The sequence below is a fragment of the Hyposmocoma kahamanoa genome, unplaced genomic scaffold, assembly GCF_003589595.1.
Source record: "Hyposmocoma kahamanoa isolate Upper Pololo Valley unplaced genomic scaffold, ASM358959v1 62, whole genome shotgun sequence".
NCBI lineage: Eukaryota > Metazoa > Arthropoda > Insecta > Lepidoptera > Cosmopterigidae > Hyposmocoma > Hyposmocoma kahamanoa.
In genome coordinates this window covers 2,072,939-2,092,486 of record NW_020653850.1, presented here as the reverse complement: position 1 = coordinate 2,092,486, position 19,548 = coordinate 2,072,939, and the positions used below count along the sequence as shown (strand labels likewise).

The 19,548-nt window shown below is 37.6% G+C and overlaps 2 protein-coding genes across 3 annotated transcripts in view; both read left to right on the top strand.

Annotated features, from left to right (window-relative positions):
- LOC113229714 (integrator complex subunit 7) overlaps positions 1-12,779 on the top strand; it is a 27,828-nt gene extending 15,049 nt beyond the window's left edge. The window contains exons 12-17 of the mRNA XM_026463397.1: positions 1,952-2,100; positions 5,364-5,568; positions 6,407-6,621; positions 7,259-7,337; positions 7,748-7,942; positions 12,656-12,779. Of these exons, the coding sequence (XP_026319182.1) occupies positions 1,952-2,100; positions 5,364-5,568; positions 6,407-6,621; positions 7,259-7,337; positions 7,748-7,942; positions 12,656-12,712 (900 nt within the window). The 3' untranslated portion in view covers positions 12,713-12,779. The remainder of the gene's footprint in view (positions 1-1,951; positions 2,101-5,363; positions 5,569-6,406; positions 6,622-7,258; positions 7,338-7,747; positions 7,943-12,655) is intronic.
- A 1,160-nt stretch (positions 12,780-13,939) lies between these two features.
- LOC113229647 (slit homolog 1 protein-like) overlaps positions 13,940-19,548 on the top strand; it is a 7,205-nt gene continuing 1,596 nt past the window's right edge. For both annotated transcript variants that reach the window (XR_003310430.1, XM_026463317.1), the window contains exon 1: positions 13,940-15,065. Coding sequence is in view for 1 of the 2 variants with exons in the window: in XM_026463317.1 (XP_026319102.1) it covers positions 13,975-15,065 (1,091 nt within the window). In the remaining variant the exon portion in view is untranslated. The remainder of the gene's footprint in view (positions 15,066-19,548) is intronic.

Below are 19,548 nucleotides of genomic sequence, written 5' to 3'. Positions count from 1 at the left end.
CAATTCGACTCTATGTTTTTTTTGTATGTATGTTACGCGATAACTCCGGTATTTGTGAACCGATTTTCATGATTCTTTTTTTTGTTGGAAAGGGGGTGCTTCCATAGTGGTGGTCCCATTTCATTTTGAAAGAAATCATCCACCTCCAAGGGTGACTGTTCACGCATGAAGATTCATTTTTATCAATAGCGCCTAAATTTTAGTTAAGGAGCAATTATTTTAATGGTTGATTTTGCTATTTCTCCAATTCAAGGCGTTTTTCTCTCAATATGCTTTGAGTAGTGAGAACCGATTTTTATTATCTCCGGTGTCAATGCCTGTATAGTGGCGAATTTAAGGATATTTCAATAAAACTTAGCAAATAGATGTAATTCCACGTACTTTTGAACTCGGTTTTTTAGTACTCTGTACTTAGATTATTATTGCTGTGGCACCACCACTTCGCTTCAATAATAATAACGTACTAGTGAAGCCTTTTATAGAAAAAAAATCGATACTACGATAGTAAAACATCACGGTGAATTATATCAAGTTTTACTTCCATTTTTATTGTGTATTATATAAGTCCGCTATCCCCGGGGCTACTTTCATGACCTGTACTTCAACTTGCTGTAATTAGCAGGCTTTGCACACACACTCTATAGCACGTGACACAGCAATCGCGATAGAGGGCACGTGTAAAAACGTTGGAAGGAAAACGGAAAGACCGCGCGGTTGTTCTTATCAGTCAATCGTGCACTCCAACGCGCGTCAGTTTCACGCGGTCTATCCTGTGCTATTAGCCGCTCTTTCTGTTGTGACAAATACGAACACGAGCAATCGCGTGCGAAAGAACGTTAGCTTAAAAAATTGCAAACAGTTAATCGCGCACAATTGCGCGTGCAGACTTTCCTGCGTGCAATCCTGTACGTTCCTGATCACGCACAATAAAGCGACTGTGTAAAGGGGACTATTCTGTCGTCTGCTAACTAGAACGAATAATTTTTTGAGATATCATAAAAAACCAGAACCTAGTTTTATAATATTAAAATTTATTATAGTTATTTTTGATACAAGTGCGGAAAGTTAATCATTATTCACGAGTCTCGAGGCTTCTTGGCCCGAGCCATTGGCGAGGGTCAAGACTCGAGACAAGTGAAAATGACAAATCCGCACGTGTATCAAACGACGTTTTTTAATACATTTGCGAAAAAACTACATTGAAAGTAAAATAAAACAGTATTAAAAAAAACTCATTTTCTGCTAGTAAATTAAAATAATGAAATACAACCACTGCAACCATTAGTTAAAAGTCTATGGAAATCTAGTTCTAACGTGCTGTTTTTGTTTATTTTCTGTAATATCGGTCTGTAACCACTTTTCTTATTATGAAGTCCTGGTACTTTTGTTTAAACTTCTTTAGGAACCCGTGCACGGTAGTGAGATACAATTTATCTGTAATACATAGAACAAATATATACATAAAAATCTCGCCTGTCACCCATTCAGGGGTAGGCAGAGACTGTGGACCTCCACTCGATACGTTCATTATATAGTATTTGTAAATAAATATAAGTTTTAATGACGAATGACTTACGTCACAAAGCACATAAATATACAACTTCTTTAGTTCTGTGCTTAAGATTTGAAACAACAGTAAATTTAAAAAAAACTGGAAAAGTAAAAAGCACTAGTGCGAGAAATCCAACTTTACGCACGATTTGTAGTGCGAAAAATACCACGTTTTGAGCAACTGTATTAAAAATGATATTTCCTTAAGTAAGTTCCGATAAGTCGAACACGTAAACTAATTTTAACTGCTCTTAGAAGAGTTTGATGCTCTTAAGAGAGAATTTTGTGCTGAAGTTTTTGCTTATTAAAACGGATGTTTGACCATAGGTCACTTAGCCACGTTTTAGTTAGTGTAGGGCAGTATTGTCGACGTTACCTGAAGCAGGAACTCTGTGCGTAGGCCGCGCGCGACCCGGCAGCGAAGGCCGGCGCGTGCGCAACGGCGCTCCGGCGCGCCGCCCGCGCCGTTGCGGCCGTGGCCACGCGCTACGCCGCCATCGCGCGCACCGCCTTCCACGCCGACGACTCCACGCTGCGCCACCTGCTTATGTATCCTTTGCAGATTGTGACCGATAGGAGTTATATTATATACTCTTGTCAGTGGAGCATCTTCCGATCATCTCTCCTATAAGCCAACTCCTTAACCTCCTTATATGACACGACACCGTCCTTTTTCTTTAATTGCTCTATATAGCTGCGCCTAGGTCGACCTCTTTCCCTCGATTTTTCCCTCTAAAATGGTCTTAAAGTTGTATCGTATCAAATGTATAATCGCATTACAAAGGAATTAGACGATTTAATTCCGCCTTCCCCTTTCCATCACCGGGGGACTAGACGTAGGCTTGGGTTCCACCCCTATGTTGTGGATATTCCAAAGATTCCCACGAAGCGTTACATTTATATGGCGAACGGCTATGGAGTGGAATTCCCTGCCTGCAGACTTGTTCCCTGAACGTTATAACTTGGACCTTTTCAAGGCGAGAGTGAATAGGCATTATCTAGATGTGCATGCTCCATCGTCGACCTCATCGTCACTTTCCATCAGGTGAGATGGAGGTCAAATGCACACTTACATTAGAATTTAAAAAAATCATTTTCTTGCGTCTATTCTCTATTCAAGATCGTTCTTCTCTCGTTTACCTTTCTCAATACATCCTCGTTGGTTTTCTTTTCTCAAAAGCTTCTACTATAAACTACTATATATAGTATAATGCCAGTTCACTGTGCAAAAGTGTTGCCCGCACGCAACCGACCAGTGCTTGCAGTCGATAAATATTCTATCGACTACCATTTGAATGTTGATTACGCTTATGAAACAGATAGCCGAACTTGTTTCAATTGAATCATCATACGTCCAACTGAATGAAAGAAAAAAATTTATTCAGCACAAACACATGGTTACAAGTACAATATTATGATTTTATGATATCACTGACTTTTCATTTGAATTTAATATACATAATCAAATCCGCCTGTCGTTATTAAAATGTATATGACTACAAATACATTTCGATAGAATAGACCAACTATCAAAGTAAGAATTAAGAATACAATAACACAATTAGTAATCATTAGAACGTCGTAACTTTCACAACTCAGACATTGTTGGCAAAAGTTTACCTTTTTTCACAATCTGTCGATAAAACTGTCGACAATAACTACGTGACTATTTAAAATTATACCAAAAGTGGCAACCAACCTCATGTCATTTTACTCAATCTTCAAAAATGACAGACTATTTATTTCAGACAATCACAGGCGTTTCTTAAATAATATGTAACAAAATAAACTATATTTGTTTGTAAAGCTAATAACAGATGGCCCCGTCGTGTTATGTATAAGATAACGCACAATAATAATAACGCTCACACACTTATAGCCCCGCACTAGGAAAACCCTGTGTCGAGTGTGCCATGGACACACACATGGACTACCACAAATTACACCCAAACTCACGATAGAAATTGATGTAGGCCATACAAATGTTTCTCCCTGCCCGGAAATCAAACTCTGCGTGGCAGTCCAGCATGGTAACCTTTCGCCCACCGAGGCAGTCGTTAAAAACAATTTAAACGTACAAAAAGTAGCAAATGTATCCTCTAAGAGAAATTAGAAGATACTTTAAATTGCAATGGCAATGTTGGCAGTGTAATGGAAATATCGAGTATATAACCAGAAATAGAGACGAAATGTCATTTAATTTGTTTGAAAACTATTCTCCCATATCATTGCTGTGATAACTGCGCTCCGATTGGCTAGCCCGAGTTCGAAACAATTGACGGGTGTCGTCAACTGTTTCACTTCAAATCAACCAGTTAACTTGAGCTTTGCTAATATGGACGAAAATTGCAATATATTTATTTAATATTTAATTACCGATGAAAATTGATTCATTTGTTTTATAATTAGATATTTTGCTGTTTTTGCTCACACAACCGAATGAAACAGCACGCCATTGTTCGAGATATTATCTTTATTACAATAAATATAAAATATTTTTTGGAATATACGGAGACGTACACACAGGTAAGTTGTTGGCGCTGTACCACACCCCGGATATTCCATACAACGGAAAGTTACAGGAAGGAGCGTGCGTGAAGTGGCAGAGTTACCTATCACTTTCTCGTACTATTACGTTACGTGGTCAGAGCAGCAACACAGCGACAATTCTAACGCGAATCTGTAATCTATGATTCTATTAATAGAATTCTAATAATTATAATGTCTATTAGGTATTTACATCGATATATTATTATATTTTTAATTAATTCGCTAACTAGAGTAATATTGAAGATTTATTTCAAAAACATATTAAAAGCACTTAAAATGTTATATTTCGGACATGTACTTTTAAGTAAGGTATTTGAAATTGCTTGGCAATACGAATAGAAAATTCGCGAAGTCATGGCGTCTCGTTATATTTATATAATAAATCTGTATTTTTTATACGTACTCTCAGTAAATCAATGAAGGAAATAATAAGTAAATGAGTCTCAGACATACGCTTTTTTTTCTTACTTCGTTTCATCTTTCGGAAACTGATGATAAACAGCCGTACACAGCACAATTCACGATCATTATAAATAGTAACGTAAAATGATGTGTGTCTATATTCAAATACCAAAGCCGTCGCGCAAAAACGGCTCGCCGGCAGCCTTGTTGTCATTCAGTCAATGTGACCGGCAATGTGCGGGGTGTGGTGCGGTATCTAAAACTAGGGAGGGGCGGAGAGTGTCCGTTCTCTTATTCTTTGTTCTCTGGCTGTACTATTACAGTAAAAGCGAGAGTTGATATTTATAATTGATGTGTTACCAGGAAAGTATGACCTTTATTTCGTCTCTATTTCTGGTTATATACTCGGTAAATGGAAACTTTAGGCTAACCTAAATCCTGTTTAAGTTTTTTGTATTTTAATACCTATTGACGAAGCGCAGTGCTGATGATCTTTAAATTATAAATTTGACAATTTCACATATCGTCTGTTTAAAGGTTTATATATTTATATAGCTATGGTAAGAAAATCACTATCTTTCTGCACGTGAATCTCGGTAACAAAAAAGCTATAAACTTAATAAGAGTTTAATCTTCAGAAAGATGGTGATTTTCTTGCAACAGGTACATTATTTAGAAATTATTTGTTTAAAATGTCACTTATGTGGAACCTTTAAGCAGACAATATAATTTGTAAACTTTTCATTTTAAATTTTAGTAGTCGACATAATATGGTGCACGGTTAGCTCTCTGTATGTTTGCGTGCGTGCGTATGTGTTCGGCCCAAATCAAAAATATGTTTCCCTTAAAGAAACTGTCAGTTCGCAACACACTTACACGCAACTGTCGCACTTCCTGGATCGCATAACCTCCAGCCAACCCGAAAGATCAACGGAGCTTACCACACAAGAAATGAAGGCAACAACTTTAGAAGAAATGATAGCACTGTCAGCTAGCAATGCGATTACAAAGATATCTACAAAGCTGTTTGATAATCCTACTACAAATCCTGGGATTACGCATCGTGTGAGTGTTCTTTAATTTTGAAGATTTTGTTGTGGGTTTTTTGTCATGATTATCAGAGCTCTATTTCACTCAATGCTGAATATAATAATATATAAGAATAATAATTTATTTATTACTACGAATACGAGTTACAGTAATACAACTTACACGTACAAAAAGTGTATTTTCAGTAAATATGACACTGTTGTGTTGCATAACAGTGCAAGTGTTAAATCAATCATTTTGGAAAAAATATATAATAAAATTGAGAATATACACTGTTTACTATACGGTGTGAAAACATGATATCTAACAATTTTCACGGTTGTAAAAAAAACACAAACTTACCTCGAAATTTTACAAGAAAACCGTATTCAATAGATACTTGACATATACCAATGATTCTTTTTATTATCAACTGAAGTAGAATTTCAAATGGCTTCAATTTCGCTTGTAAAAAAGAATAAATTCTAAAATAAAGCCAGTGTCCCTGCAGTAGAGATCCTGCCGTTCAACCCAAGCAAATTTATTTACGTAGTAGGGGAAAAAATTGAATATGAACTGAGATTATAGACTCTTAATAAGATTGCAAACATATCAGCCTCATATAGAAACTTGTCATAAAATAATAATAACGCACACACTCAACATAGCCCCGCACTAGGGAAACCCTGTACCGCGGGTGCCATGGACACATAGACAACCACAAATGACACCCAAACTCACGTGAGAAATAAATGTAGGCCATACAAATATTTCTCCCCGGGAACTCTGCGTGGCAGTCCGGCATGGTAACCGTTCGGCCACGGAGGCAGTTATAATCGCCTGAAAGGTAAGTGTAGTCCACGGTACCCCGCAGCACCTGGAGGCGGTGCTGGCCCTGGTGCGCGCGTGCGGCGGCGGCGCCGTGTGGCCGCGCGGGGTGTGCGCGGGGCGCGCGGGGGGCGCGCTGTGCCGCGTGTCCCTCACCCCCGCCTTCCGCGCGCCGCCCGCCGAGCACGCCGCCACGCTGCCCCAAAGCCACAAGCTGGCCCTCAAGCTCGAGGGCGTCGTGCTGCCCGCAGTACCGCTCAGGTCGGTTTCTTTTCTAATATCAAAGGGCAGAACAGTTGCAGTGCCCCTCAGCTTTCAATCGCAAAGACCTGAGGAGCACGACCACTGCGCCCGTAAAACATACGTTGACAAATCGACCCCTCCCACGTAAAGTATCGTATGTCGAAATTGCCAAGTTTACAGGGGAGCGTTTTAAGGTTTTGAATTCTCTGAAATGAGCTTACCACGTGACTAGCATTTCTCGGTTTTATTCGACAAAGGTACTCACATAGAGCATTATAAAATCATAGATATCGGTTAGATGAATAACCACAAACGCTCCCCTATATACTTGGCAATTTCAACATACGATACTTTACGTAGGAGGGGTCAAAGTTCCATACGCCTGTAATTTCTGCAGCACTTACCCTTGCAATGCATGCAGTTAATGTATGTAGTCGTAATCAATTTCGTGCAGCTGAGACATCGACTGCATGAAGTTGATAATGACTTCATAACTACAAACATGCAGTCAATCTATTAGCAGCCTTAGTTATTGATTGAATGAATGTTATTCCTCTGACACGCTATTGAGACAACTGACACATATTATCATAATCAAAATAACTTGGGGGCCCAGATCTATTCCTTACTTAACAATTGGCTTCATTTGTTGCAGCAAAAGACAAAAACAGAGACAAGTGAAAGGTGTCCAGATAACAGTGACTGCCACGCCTCATCCACGCACGAATGAAAAGGTAAAATACATACTCGAATCTCAATTAGCAGATAGCATATGCAGGCCATGTTCCTGAAGAGTAGATGCGAACACACACGCGGTGTTATAACAATTGACATATGAGCTAGTATTGGTCTTATAGTCCATTTCACATAGGTACTGTGACATTTCAAATTTTTACGTTGCATGCATACCGTTAACCAGCTTACGAAAAGAAATAGTAAATTTTTTTATAATACACCAAAAACGAACAATTTATACATTTCAGATAGAAACAGAAATGATAAATATATAAATTAATTACCCCGTCGTTTTCCAACGATTTTGCTTTGGGTGAGAAACTGGAGTAATTTGTAGTTATTGTTCCTGAAGACGCGGCCGATGTACGATATCTTCCTGCACTTAAATTTTAAATTCGATTGTCCACAGACTGTGGAATTAACAAACGTGCCTCCAATCCTGACGGCCGTACAGACTGTGACCCCAGTCCGCGATTTCTTCTCCGCACAGCAGTTGGTCAGTGTGAATACTGCTGGTCTCTACACTGTGGCCGTCGAGGCTGCATTCGTCGATGAGAAAGGAGAACTGTGGAACACGGGACCGAGGACGTCTATTGTTATTAAGGTTGGTTGAGACCATAACACATGACATGTCAGTCAGGACACGTTGCTAGGTGGGACGACGACCAAAGGAGCACTGAGTGGTACTCTGTAGGAGCAAGAGATTCTCGAGGCAGACTACCTAATTCCCAAGTCCATAGAGTGTCAATGGCAGGTTTTTTAACGTTTGGTATTCTTCTAAAACTGAAGAGTAGTGGCTCTTCCATGGCTAGCCATCCAGCTGCTGTTCAACTGCCAATGCAATTTTGTTGTATTCTGCTCTTTAATGGCGAGTCGATGATGTAGTCGACTTATTATTTGACATACAAAAATGCATTTAATTTGAAAACTAATTTGCAGCTTATATATTAAAATTAAATAGAAATAAAAATAGGAATAGGAACATAAATTGGAATAGGAATTGGAGTAGGAGTAGAAAAAGAAATTATTTATTTTCAGCCAAATTAACTCTGGAATGGCATCAATTCGTAAAATCACTAACGATCAATGTTGCCTTACTAAAACTACGTTGGGAATTACTACGCATATCTTAATTTTTATATAGTCATATCTTGGTCTTTAGCACTGTTGAGGCTCCCGCGATATTTTTTTCTTTCTAACATAGGTATTAAGCTGGTTAGTTTCACAACTTAATACCTATAGGAAATGAAACTAAATTTCCGGATTTAAAAAAACGGTTGACTCAAAAGTACCTGTAAAGGGCCCGAAACGTCGGTTTGTTTGAAAAAACAAATATACGCGATTTAAATCCGGAAAAATAGTTTCTTTTCCTATGTGTAACAATCGCGAAAACCTAAGAACTCGATAACATAATACAAACCTATGTTACAAAGAAATAGCAATGTTATTTAAAAAGACAAAATGCAAAAATTCAACCTATATAAAAACACCTTCGTCGTGATCACATTAATGTAAATAATTAATTACTGGTTACTTTTATGTTAATTTCACTTACTAGTGATTTGAAACTTATTAATTTCGGGGAAAAATATTTAAATTGTGGTAACTATAAAACGGTCCGAGGTGAAAACACTAAAAATCATATATTTTTGTTTGTTGTCATTTATTCTATATAGAATTTGGCTAAAGTATAGTAATAATCAAAATAACAAATTAAAAATATATATATTGATTGTGCTATATCGACGCCTTACCTTCTCAAACTCGTATCTTATAAAGAGTGTTTATTCAGAAGATGGCAAAACGTTCTATTTATTTTAAATTTAATTATTAATACAGAGATCGAACACTCAGAAAAAATTCCTTCGATCCGGCCGGATTCGAACCGTCTTCTAGCTTACCGTGCCAGATAAAATTATTTTAAATTTCTTATCAAGGTTAGTGTTAATTTGGGTGCATTACTTTAAGAATAGGTGAACGCCAGTGTGTGAATATGAAGGAAATGTGTTGTGAAATCCGCCTGCAAAATTTGTATATACAATTCATTTTTTGCGTTTCAGTAACTTTGTGGTTTAAGATAAGAGTTTGAGAAAGTTAGGCGACGATTATGTACAATACATAAATATGATATTATTTTGTTTGTATAAGGCAATAAACACTTTCGACAAGGGTACACGTGTATACGCAGCTGGACAAATAATTCAAAATTTATTCCGAACAATGAGTCCTCTATAGTTAGTCCTAACAATATACCTAGTATTTTAACACTAACGTAAACAATACTTTAAGGTTGATAAGGCACCGTAAAAGACCTTGGCCACAACACTGGCACATTCAGTCATGACACTTTGTCGTCATTGTTTTTATGAGGATTAAAAGGATTTAATACTAGGTCTTATACTTTTATTTTACGCAGGGTTATTTTTTAATGTACTAATAGCCTCAGTAGACTATATTACTGAAATCATAAACAACAATTTTTGTTTCATGATATTTAATAATTCATCAGATTGTACTTTCGTAAAAAAATAAACATGTTTAAGTAAATCGCTTTAAACTGTGATAACTCAGTGCAGTAACAAAAGAAAGCGCTAAATACCAATTCATTGCAAAACTCAGGAGCGGAGGACGGGGTCGTCTGGCAGGATGCTTGCTTGCTTGAACTTACTACCAAATACTAATCAAAATGTGTCAGATAGTACAACAAAAACTTAAAACAATTATTTTTCGTAAATTTAGTGTTTTGTGAAAAGTTATGAAACAAAAATTATTTATAATGTTAGTAATATTATGTATAAGAGTCAATTTCATATACAAAAAGGAATTTTAACTGTAAATATGTAAGTTCTTCTGAATTGAAGCCATTTTCATGATATCGCAACCACAATAAAAAAAACGAAACATTTTAAAAAGTAAATTTTTTGGAAAACTGGCAAAGTCATCAACATCATTTTCAGCCCTGTTTTAGTCATAAACCTAATCATGAACCCTGATAGGATACCGCAACATAAATCGAACCCTCCTACTTAAAGTATCGTATGTGGAAATTGCCAAGTTTACAGGGGAGCGTTTTAAATTTCTGAATTCACTCGTTACTCACATAGAGTGATCATTTAATAGATCATCTAACCGATTTCTAGAATTATAATCTCTATGTTAGTAACTAGCTTTGCCAAATAAAACTGAGAAATGTCACGTGTTATGCTCACGCTCCCCTGTAAACTTGGCAGTTTCGACATACGATACTTTACGTAGGAGGGGTCGATTAATAACGTAAACAAAAAATCTAATATAAAATTGAACAAACTTAAACTAAACAATTACATATACATTATTAATTATTTTTATGTATTCATGTTATTATTATTTATTGTCGTCCTTTATTTATTATTAAATATATCAAACCATTTTATTAAAAAAAAAACAAACTGCATATTCCTTTCGTTCCTGCGAAACTTTTCGGTCCTGTACGTCCCTGATCCGGGGGTTCTTCTCCGTCCGAAACAATGACTGTGAAATAAATAATACTCGACCAAATGAAAAAAACAATGCCAAGTATGAAGCTTCATTCACATCATACTTCTTTTAATTTGATCGAATATTACTTATTTGATAGTAATTGTTGGTCGGAGTACAAGAGTGGACCCTCAGGTTTTGCCCGCAGCTTTTACTATGTCGTCGACCCCGGCATACAATTGGACTACCCGGATTTCTTCGGACTGTACCACAGGAGAGGTGGCTAAGGACAGGTGGCGGCAAAATAAATTTAAAAAATCGCTTATGAAATAAAACTAATATTATTTCCATCATATATCATTTATTGACGATCTCGGTGGCCTAAAGGCTTGCACAGTGGACGCTGGATGACGATATTCCGGATTCGATTCTCCGATCAGTTTTGGAAATAAACTTTTTTAAACTGATCTTAGTGTTCTGGGCAGTGGTTTCGGAGTGTATTCCGTTGGTACTGCAATGTGGTTATCTAGCACATTACTATTATTATTATATATAAAATTGTGCCATTTTTGCCACTAGTCAGATGGCATAATATGGCATACGGTTATTTTTTAAATCCTATTTTATCACCTTCCCAGGAGTTACTTTTCGAATTTAATCACTTTATACATAATTGGGGCAATAGTGGTATGACATTTTTTTTCTACAATTACTTTAAATGATACTAAATATTTTATATTTGGATGCTACGTTTACGTATGGAAGTAGATGCTGATGAACAATAACGTGTCAACCAATATGATCATAGTTTTGCGAAAATGGCACTTAAAAATTTTTTCATTGTTTTTGATAGTTTGTTCTGAAAACTTTTGCTGATTATTATAATTCCCCAACAACAAGCACAACAGCAAATATTTTTAATTTATAAGTAAATTTTAAAACAAACTACCAAAAAAAATTTTCAAAAGAAAACAACGAAAAAGTCTTGGTGCCATTTTCGCAACACTATAATCAAGTTTGTTGACACGTTATTGCTTATCATCCACGTAAAACATATTTCATAGTTAATTATACATGAAAATAGCATCCAAATATAAAATTGATAGCCTCAATTGAAGGAGCGATACGAAGAAATGAGTCACTACGCTCAAAGCATTTTTCACTCGTATTACATAGACATAAAACTTTTTGTAACCGGCTTAATGTAATAACTCCCTTAGGACGCGTTCCCATTAATTCTGCCGTCCACTAAAACGCGCCTCAGTGACAAATGGTATAATAATAACGTGTTCGGTATCGGAACTTACACTGATGATGCATAGTTGAAATATCATGAAACAATTTCAATGTTCTAAAACAGGGTTGTAGTTTTTTGTGATATATAAAAAAAATATTTTATCACTTAGTCGCATTTTAGTTAACAGACGGCAGTTATGTCGTAACGACAGATAGTCGTGTAGTTTAAAGTGTCGTGGCTTGTCTAATCAAATGAAGTTGTTCACACATAGAACAACGCAATTAACTGTCGTTCACGACTTTTTTGACATTACGACGACAGACTGTCGTAACAATGGGAAGAGCTAGAACGACAGTCATCCGACGATAAATAAAACTTCAAACGATTCTGTCGTGTAAAGGTGGCTTCCGTGAACCGATAAATTGTAGTCACATTCTAGTGGGAACAGCTAGACACGACAGTCGTTCAACGATAAAATAAACGTCCACGACACAGTCACGACAGATAGTCGTGATACGGGAACAGGCTAGACACGACAGTCGTCCAACGATAAACAAAACGTTACGACATAATGGGAACGCGCCCATTACTGTATAAATTGTATAGAACAATTCTCTTTTTTAGGCACACGAAGACCCGAACTCTAAAGGCACCGTACAAAATCAACGTGGAAGATTTTAACCTTAATGATAAGCATTTATATTGTTAATATAAAATTTAGATTAAAAACAGAAAATACACGTAGTTTTAAAATTCTTTGTTATTTTCGTTTAAAATTTTATTAGTGTGTAACAAGGCCAATTCATAGTGAAATTGTGCCAAGGATCTTTAGTTTCCGTCCACCCTACATTCTCATTCCTGTGTGTCCGGTACTAAACATGGATCCTATCTAACACAAACATGGCAACACTGCTCGCGCAGGCCGTGACTAAAACACAAAAGAACCGAACGGGGAACCGTCGCTAACTATAACTTTATTTGCTTTTTAACCGACTTCAATAAAGGAGTACATTACGCGATTATTCCTTCATCTGTGAACCGATTTCAATGTTTTTTTTTGTTAGAAAGAAGGTAACTTCAGCATTGGAATTTGAAGAATATATTCTAGGGGGTAAACTAGGGTATGTATCTTTTTTCGCGCACTTACTGTTAACCGATTTAAATAAAACATCAGAAGTAGATGTAATTCCAAATAAATAAAAAAGCAGATAAAATCTTTCCAACAAAAAATAATCATCAAAATCGGTTCATAAATCGCGTAACAACACACAAAAAAACACTCCAATTGAGAACCTCCTCCTTTTTGAAGTCGGTTAACAAATACTTATATATGTATTCATGTAACTCCTCTCACACATCAGCAAATCATCTTTAAATGAAACACACACACACAAGACAGACTCACGGACACACTTAAGTAGATATTGAATGCTGATACATTAACTGAAACCAGAACTAAATAATTATTACTTGTTGCGAGAGAAGACACCGTTTTCCGTAGCACGAGTCTTTTACTGTTCAAATAAATAATTTTAAGTTAATAATAATTATTAACTTAACTAAATTACCTGAACATACATAAAGTAATTAGGTAGACGTATAAATTCCAAAGTAGGAGTGCTACTAAACCCATAGCACTCGAACAACTAACCGTGCCATCTGTTCTATGCCAAATATCGAACGTCATCCATAAATCGATTATTACACTATTGTATTTTAACTCAACATTATGTAAGTTAATACACTCAGTATCGCTTTATTTCTCGATCACATCGCAGGTAAACTGTGACCTAAAAACATAAAGTGAAATGACAAACAATAAAATAAATATATTGATGATAGCACTATCTTGCTTGACTGATAACAATTTCGCTCTATCTTTTACCTATCAGTGCAATAAACGACACCGTCGTTGTTCGGCGTACTCGTTCTTGTTAACAAAAATGATTTCACTTTTATTCTTTGTGTTTATCGCTCTACATAGTGTTAGTGCATTATCGATTTGTAACGTGTGTTTATGTCGAACGAATAGAGTTGAAAATGTGCTGCAACAATATATAGACTGCTCAAGAAGGGATATTTCTATGTCGAACCTCACTTTACCTAGTGACGGTTATTCTCTAGATTTATCTTCAAACAAATTTGATCGACTGCAGAATTCGAGTTTATTCAAGTCCACGACAATAATCGAGTTGTTTTTGAACGATAATAATTTGAAAGAAATTAGTGCAAACGTTTTAGATTTTCCCGAACTTAGAATATTGGATTTGAGTTTTAATAAATTGGAAACAATTCACGAGAGCACTTTTACAAATTTGAAAAAGTTACAATTCCTGAACCTAGCCAGCAACAAATTCACGTCATTTGAGAAGCTAGCATTTCATCATTTAAGTAACTTGAAAGAAATTATTCTGGACAACAATGATATTGGACAGAGTCTCAGAAAAGTTAATCTCTTTGACATAAACGGTTTCGGGCTGACAAAGAACATTCGAAATATAAGCATGTACAGCGTTAACTTGAACGAAGTTCCTGATAATTTCTTCATAGAGGCTTACGATATACGAAAATTAGTAATATCGAATAACAATTTGAGTGACGTATTCGAGTTTCCGTATACTTTGGAATATCTAGACTTGTCAGATAATCCGATAAAAACAATTTCCACGGAAGACTTTAATAACATCCCAGCGTTAAGAGTGTTAAAATTGAACAATTTACAAATCGAAGAAGTCCCTTGTTACGTATTTGAACCGCTACATGGATTGAAAGAACTAGAAATTGAAAGGAATAAATACCTTACTAACTTTAGTAGACTCGCATTTGGAGATGAAGCATTAAATGATCCTGACAATTTCCTATTGGAACAGCTGTCTCTTAAAAATTCGAGATTGACTACGTTGGATGAAGATCTTTTGGAACCCTTTGGGCGGTTGATAAAGCTGGATTTACAAGGCAATCCCTGGAAATGTGACTGCAAAATTGCTTGGTTCAAACGGCTACAGATTGACCCTAAAGATTATGAGCACTTGAGGTGAGTGCAATTAGAATCAGTAGCTTTTTAATACAATACTTAATAGAGACCTTTAAATTTAAGTAATGTGCCCCTATGTGTGTGCTTTACGTTTGCCATATTGGTATGATATGGTGTACCGGGGTGACGTCAGCAACCGGTTTCGAAGGGTAAGTGTGCTGTTAAAATTACAAGCAAATAGGACTTGTCACCTTATGTCGCTTTGACGGACGCAGTGACAGTGTCCCTCAGATTTTTGCTATTTAAGGCTCTGAGTGGCACTGCAATTGGTCGCTAACAACGAGACGCACGACTTGTTCATTCAGCCACTTGGATTCATAAAAAAACGTCGTCTGGGTGCCTATTTTACTTGTGGTGGGTGTAGTGTCCCACTCGTGCCACTTGAGCTTCTTCAGGAATCTCAGCATTTTCCTAGGTTTGCTGAAGACTTCGGCGAGTTCCTCCCCCACCACGCTCTGTCCGTGATACCGTGGTGTATATTATATGGACCATGGCCCGTTGAAGCGGCAGTTAGAACAAGTAGCTCTTGTCTTTTGAGCTTAAGAAATTTTCGGTTTAGACCTTTAACCTTCCACAAACCATAATCGTTGTCCAAGTATTGTTATGAGAAATGTACAGTCAAGAGCACATCAAGCTTAACACTTTGTACTTTGGACCGTTCTTATTGTAAGCGGCATAGAGTTGGATTTAAGTCTTAAGTGTCAACCGTGACGTGCTCTTGACCCTGTACCTTTGTGCATAGTTCTTGACCATTTGCAGGAAAGGGTCTTTATAAGTTCTGATCATACAGCGTCCGCCTCCAACTGTTTCCTATCCAGTTTACCTAATACAACTTTATTACGAATATAATAACGTTGATTCAGATATTAGAAATCTAATCTTTGTGTCCAGTGAATCAGTCTTCAAAATTGTAAGACCGTCATTTATTTCTAGTACAATTTTCGTACATAAATTACGCACGTCTTGCGAATCGATTAGGACTAAACTAAATTTAAGTCCAGTGCATCTATTTATTTTGTTTTCAGTAATGGTGTTCATGAAATTTTATTATAGTACTTTGAAATTACTCGATGCCCACTCAAACGACACGGCTGACAGAGATATCACAAGTTTTATTACAATATCTTTAGAGATATCAGTCATCAGATAATTTGTCTCCTTCGTTATCAGTAAGCGAACGCTAGATTTAATTTTAGACTAAAGCTGTCAAAATTTGACAGCTCCTTATTGTTTGAGATCACAAGATCAGCTACGAATGGCTTTATCTCGACTACACTCGTTCCATAATACAAGCAAAGACTTACTCGGGCCAACGCAAAGTGCACTCAATAATCGTCAATTTGTTTAATAACCGTCCTTTTGTTTTAAAAACCGTAAAATTTGTCTCATCATCGCAATGAGCGTTGGCGGAATTATAACCATAATCGACACAATTGCATTTTTTTTTCACACAAATCAATTTGTGACACATTTTTTCATAGTCACGATAAATTATACTCGAAAGAAATGACGACGTTACATTTTTTATATTACTTACTAAAATTCTAATCGGATTTCAATGCCACAACACAATGAAATCTACATTATATTTGTTAACACATGACGCACTATTATTGCTATTTGTATTCTTAAGGTAATTATTATACACACGTACAACCTATCTACATATAGTACATCTACATTGTTTTCTACGTAATTGTTTGTCTTATGACATTGTTATACATAATATTCAACATGATGTACGTTTAAATTCTTACGCTTTCTCACGGCTTTTGTTTCCCATTGGGGTAGGCAGAGGCTAACGATCACCACTCTGCGTGATCCTGACAAACCTCTCTTGCTTCACTTACATTTGTGTCGTTAATTCTAAAAGTGAATTATCTCCTTGTAATTAAAATTTTGTAACATATTCACATGGACCATTATAATTGATAATTAGCATTTTAGTTCAATGAATAAACAAGTAACGCCATCTATGGGGTTTAAGTCCAATTACCGGAGTTACCTCACTTTTATAATGAAAGATATGATTAAATGTTTTAAAATTCTAAATGTAAATTACGTAAAAAAAAACATTTAAGAAAATATGGAGATACATTACTTTTACAGGGAACGACACATTTATCATTCTTTTCATAGCTCGCCTATTCTTCTCACTGCTCAGTTCACTCCTTATGAGACTTCTGCTATTTCGCTAAACAGACCTTTTCATTTTCGACCACTACGCCCTGTTACTATACATAGGTACTCTATGTCAAATGTGCCGTCATATCAATTTATTATTACGCTGGGGTAATAGAATATAATAAACTTTATTGCACACAAAACAAAAACAGTGACAATATAAAACATAGTTAAAAGGTACAATCGGCGGCCTTATCGCCTAGACTGCGTTCTCTCCCAGGCAACCTCACAAATTATTACAGAGTTATAGATGGAGGGCAGTTTATGGTGCACAAAGCAGCTGAACGGTGTATAAATTGGTAACCTATCACAAACTCGAATTTCTTTTTTCCGAATTTCGTTAGTCCGAAAACGGTTCGACTTTTTTTCATTAGTGCGGTATAAATTTGCAACACAGAAATGTCTTACAGCAGAAGTATCGTTTGTCCGAAAACCTATTGTTAGAATAATTATTACACATACGTATTCTTTGGGCAGAAGTTTGTTTGATCTAATCATATTTGTTATACTGTTTGTTTTCCATATAATTTAGATTGCTGAAAATTCGTTTCGACAAAATTACTATTCTTAGGAAATGAAACTATTTTTCCGGATTTAAATCGCGTATATTTGTTTTTTCAAACAAACCGACGTTTCGGGCCCTTTACAGGTCCCATGGTCACGGTTGACTACACTACTACGGTTGGTTACTATTCTTAGATAAAATTTTACCGCCATACAATTTTGCCGTACAGCTCCAAAATTCTTTTTTTTTTTCTTATTTATTGAGGGACAAACAGTTACACACATATAAAAAATATATATTTTAAAATTAACTTATAAATAAACCCATAGTCCCCTAAATATACATTAAATAAAACAAAAAGTAGGTAAACAGACAATCTGATACACAATAAACAACACGGAAGAAATAAAAGTATGTATGTGGTCTATGATAAACAATTTCAAGTTACGAATAGATATAGCCACAGACATATAGACATAACACATACAACACAAAGAACTCGTGCACAGGAACAACGGAACAGAACAAACATATTCAGCAATATGCGTATTTCGTCTTGCGAACACTGCAAGAGTGCACACAGAGATTCTGGACTGTACTTTGCTGGTGCACAGCAAGTCCACTTACGTAATTCTCGTCATACCATTGCACTATGTTTTTGCTGTCATTTGAAATGTAATTTAAAACAATGGTCTTGAGTATTCAATAAATAACTTATAACTGAATCGAGGAGAGTACCAGAGCCTGTTTTTTGTGTGTTTGCATTACCTAGACGGTACGACCCCCTCCAGTTAGATTAGTGTATGAAATACGGGGCTCCCATTTGGACTAGGGTCTTATCAGCGGCGACGAAATCGCTGCTGCGAATGTGCAGGGCGTACATGACGGTGGCCTGCGCTGCGGCGTCCTCGCCGGTACTCCGCCGTGGGACCTTGAAGCCGAGGTCCTGGCGGAGGCCTACCGGCGGGGAATGAGGGTTCGCGACGAGCGCCCCGGTCCCCAAGAGGTCGAGCGGGAGCAGGTGCTGACCGGCCGGTCCCCAAGAGGTCGAGCAGGTGCTGGCCGGGCACGGCTACTTCGGTCACTACCTGCACAAGGTGGCGAGGAGGGAACCGTCTCCGTCATGCCACGAGTGTGGCGCTGCGGATGACACCGCGCAGCATACCCTAGAGGTGTGCAGCCGGTGGTATGAGCAGCGCCGTACTCTGACGGGCACAATAGGGCAGGACCTCTCGCTGCCTTGCGTGGTGGCCGCCATGCTCGGTAGCGAGGAGTCCTGGTAGGCGGTGGCCTCCTTTTGCGAAGAGGTTATGTCGCAAAAGGAGGCTGCGGAGCGGGTGCGCGAGGACGCGGCGAACCCGCTTCGGCGCAGACGTACGAGGAGAAGGCGAAGGCAGTTCGCTGCTCGCCTGATCCTCTAGTGAGGCCAACGAGCTCAGGACAGGGACTCCGGAGCCTGCATTGCACGGCCTCACTCGTCCGGGGGGCGGGTCGGCGCAAGCTAGGGCGGCCGGGCGGCGTCGTGGAGAATGTACACCGACCCCACGGCGCCGACTCAACCGGCGGAACGTAAACCCGGGGGGGTTTAATGGGGTAGGCCCTCCAGTCTGGAGGGAGAGTCCCCACATAACTCCTGAGTCTCCCTGGGCTCAGGGGTATCTATAAAGATTTCCCCCGTAAAAAAAAGGTAAGTATATGAAAATGCCGCACGAGCCGAGAGACCATAGCGAGCGTGCCGCGGCAGCGGCCGGCGAGTGCCAGAGCCGAATTTGTTTGCATTACCTAGACGGTACG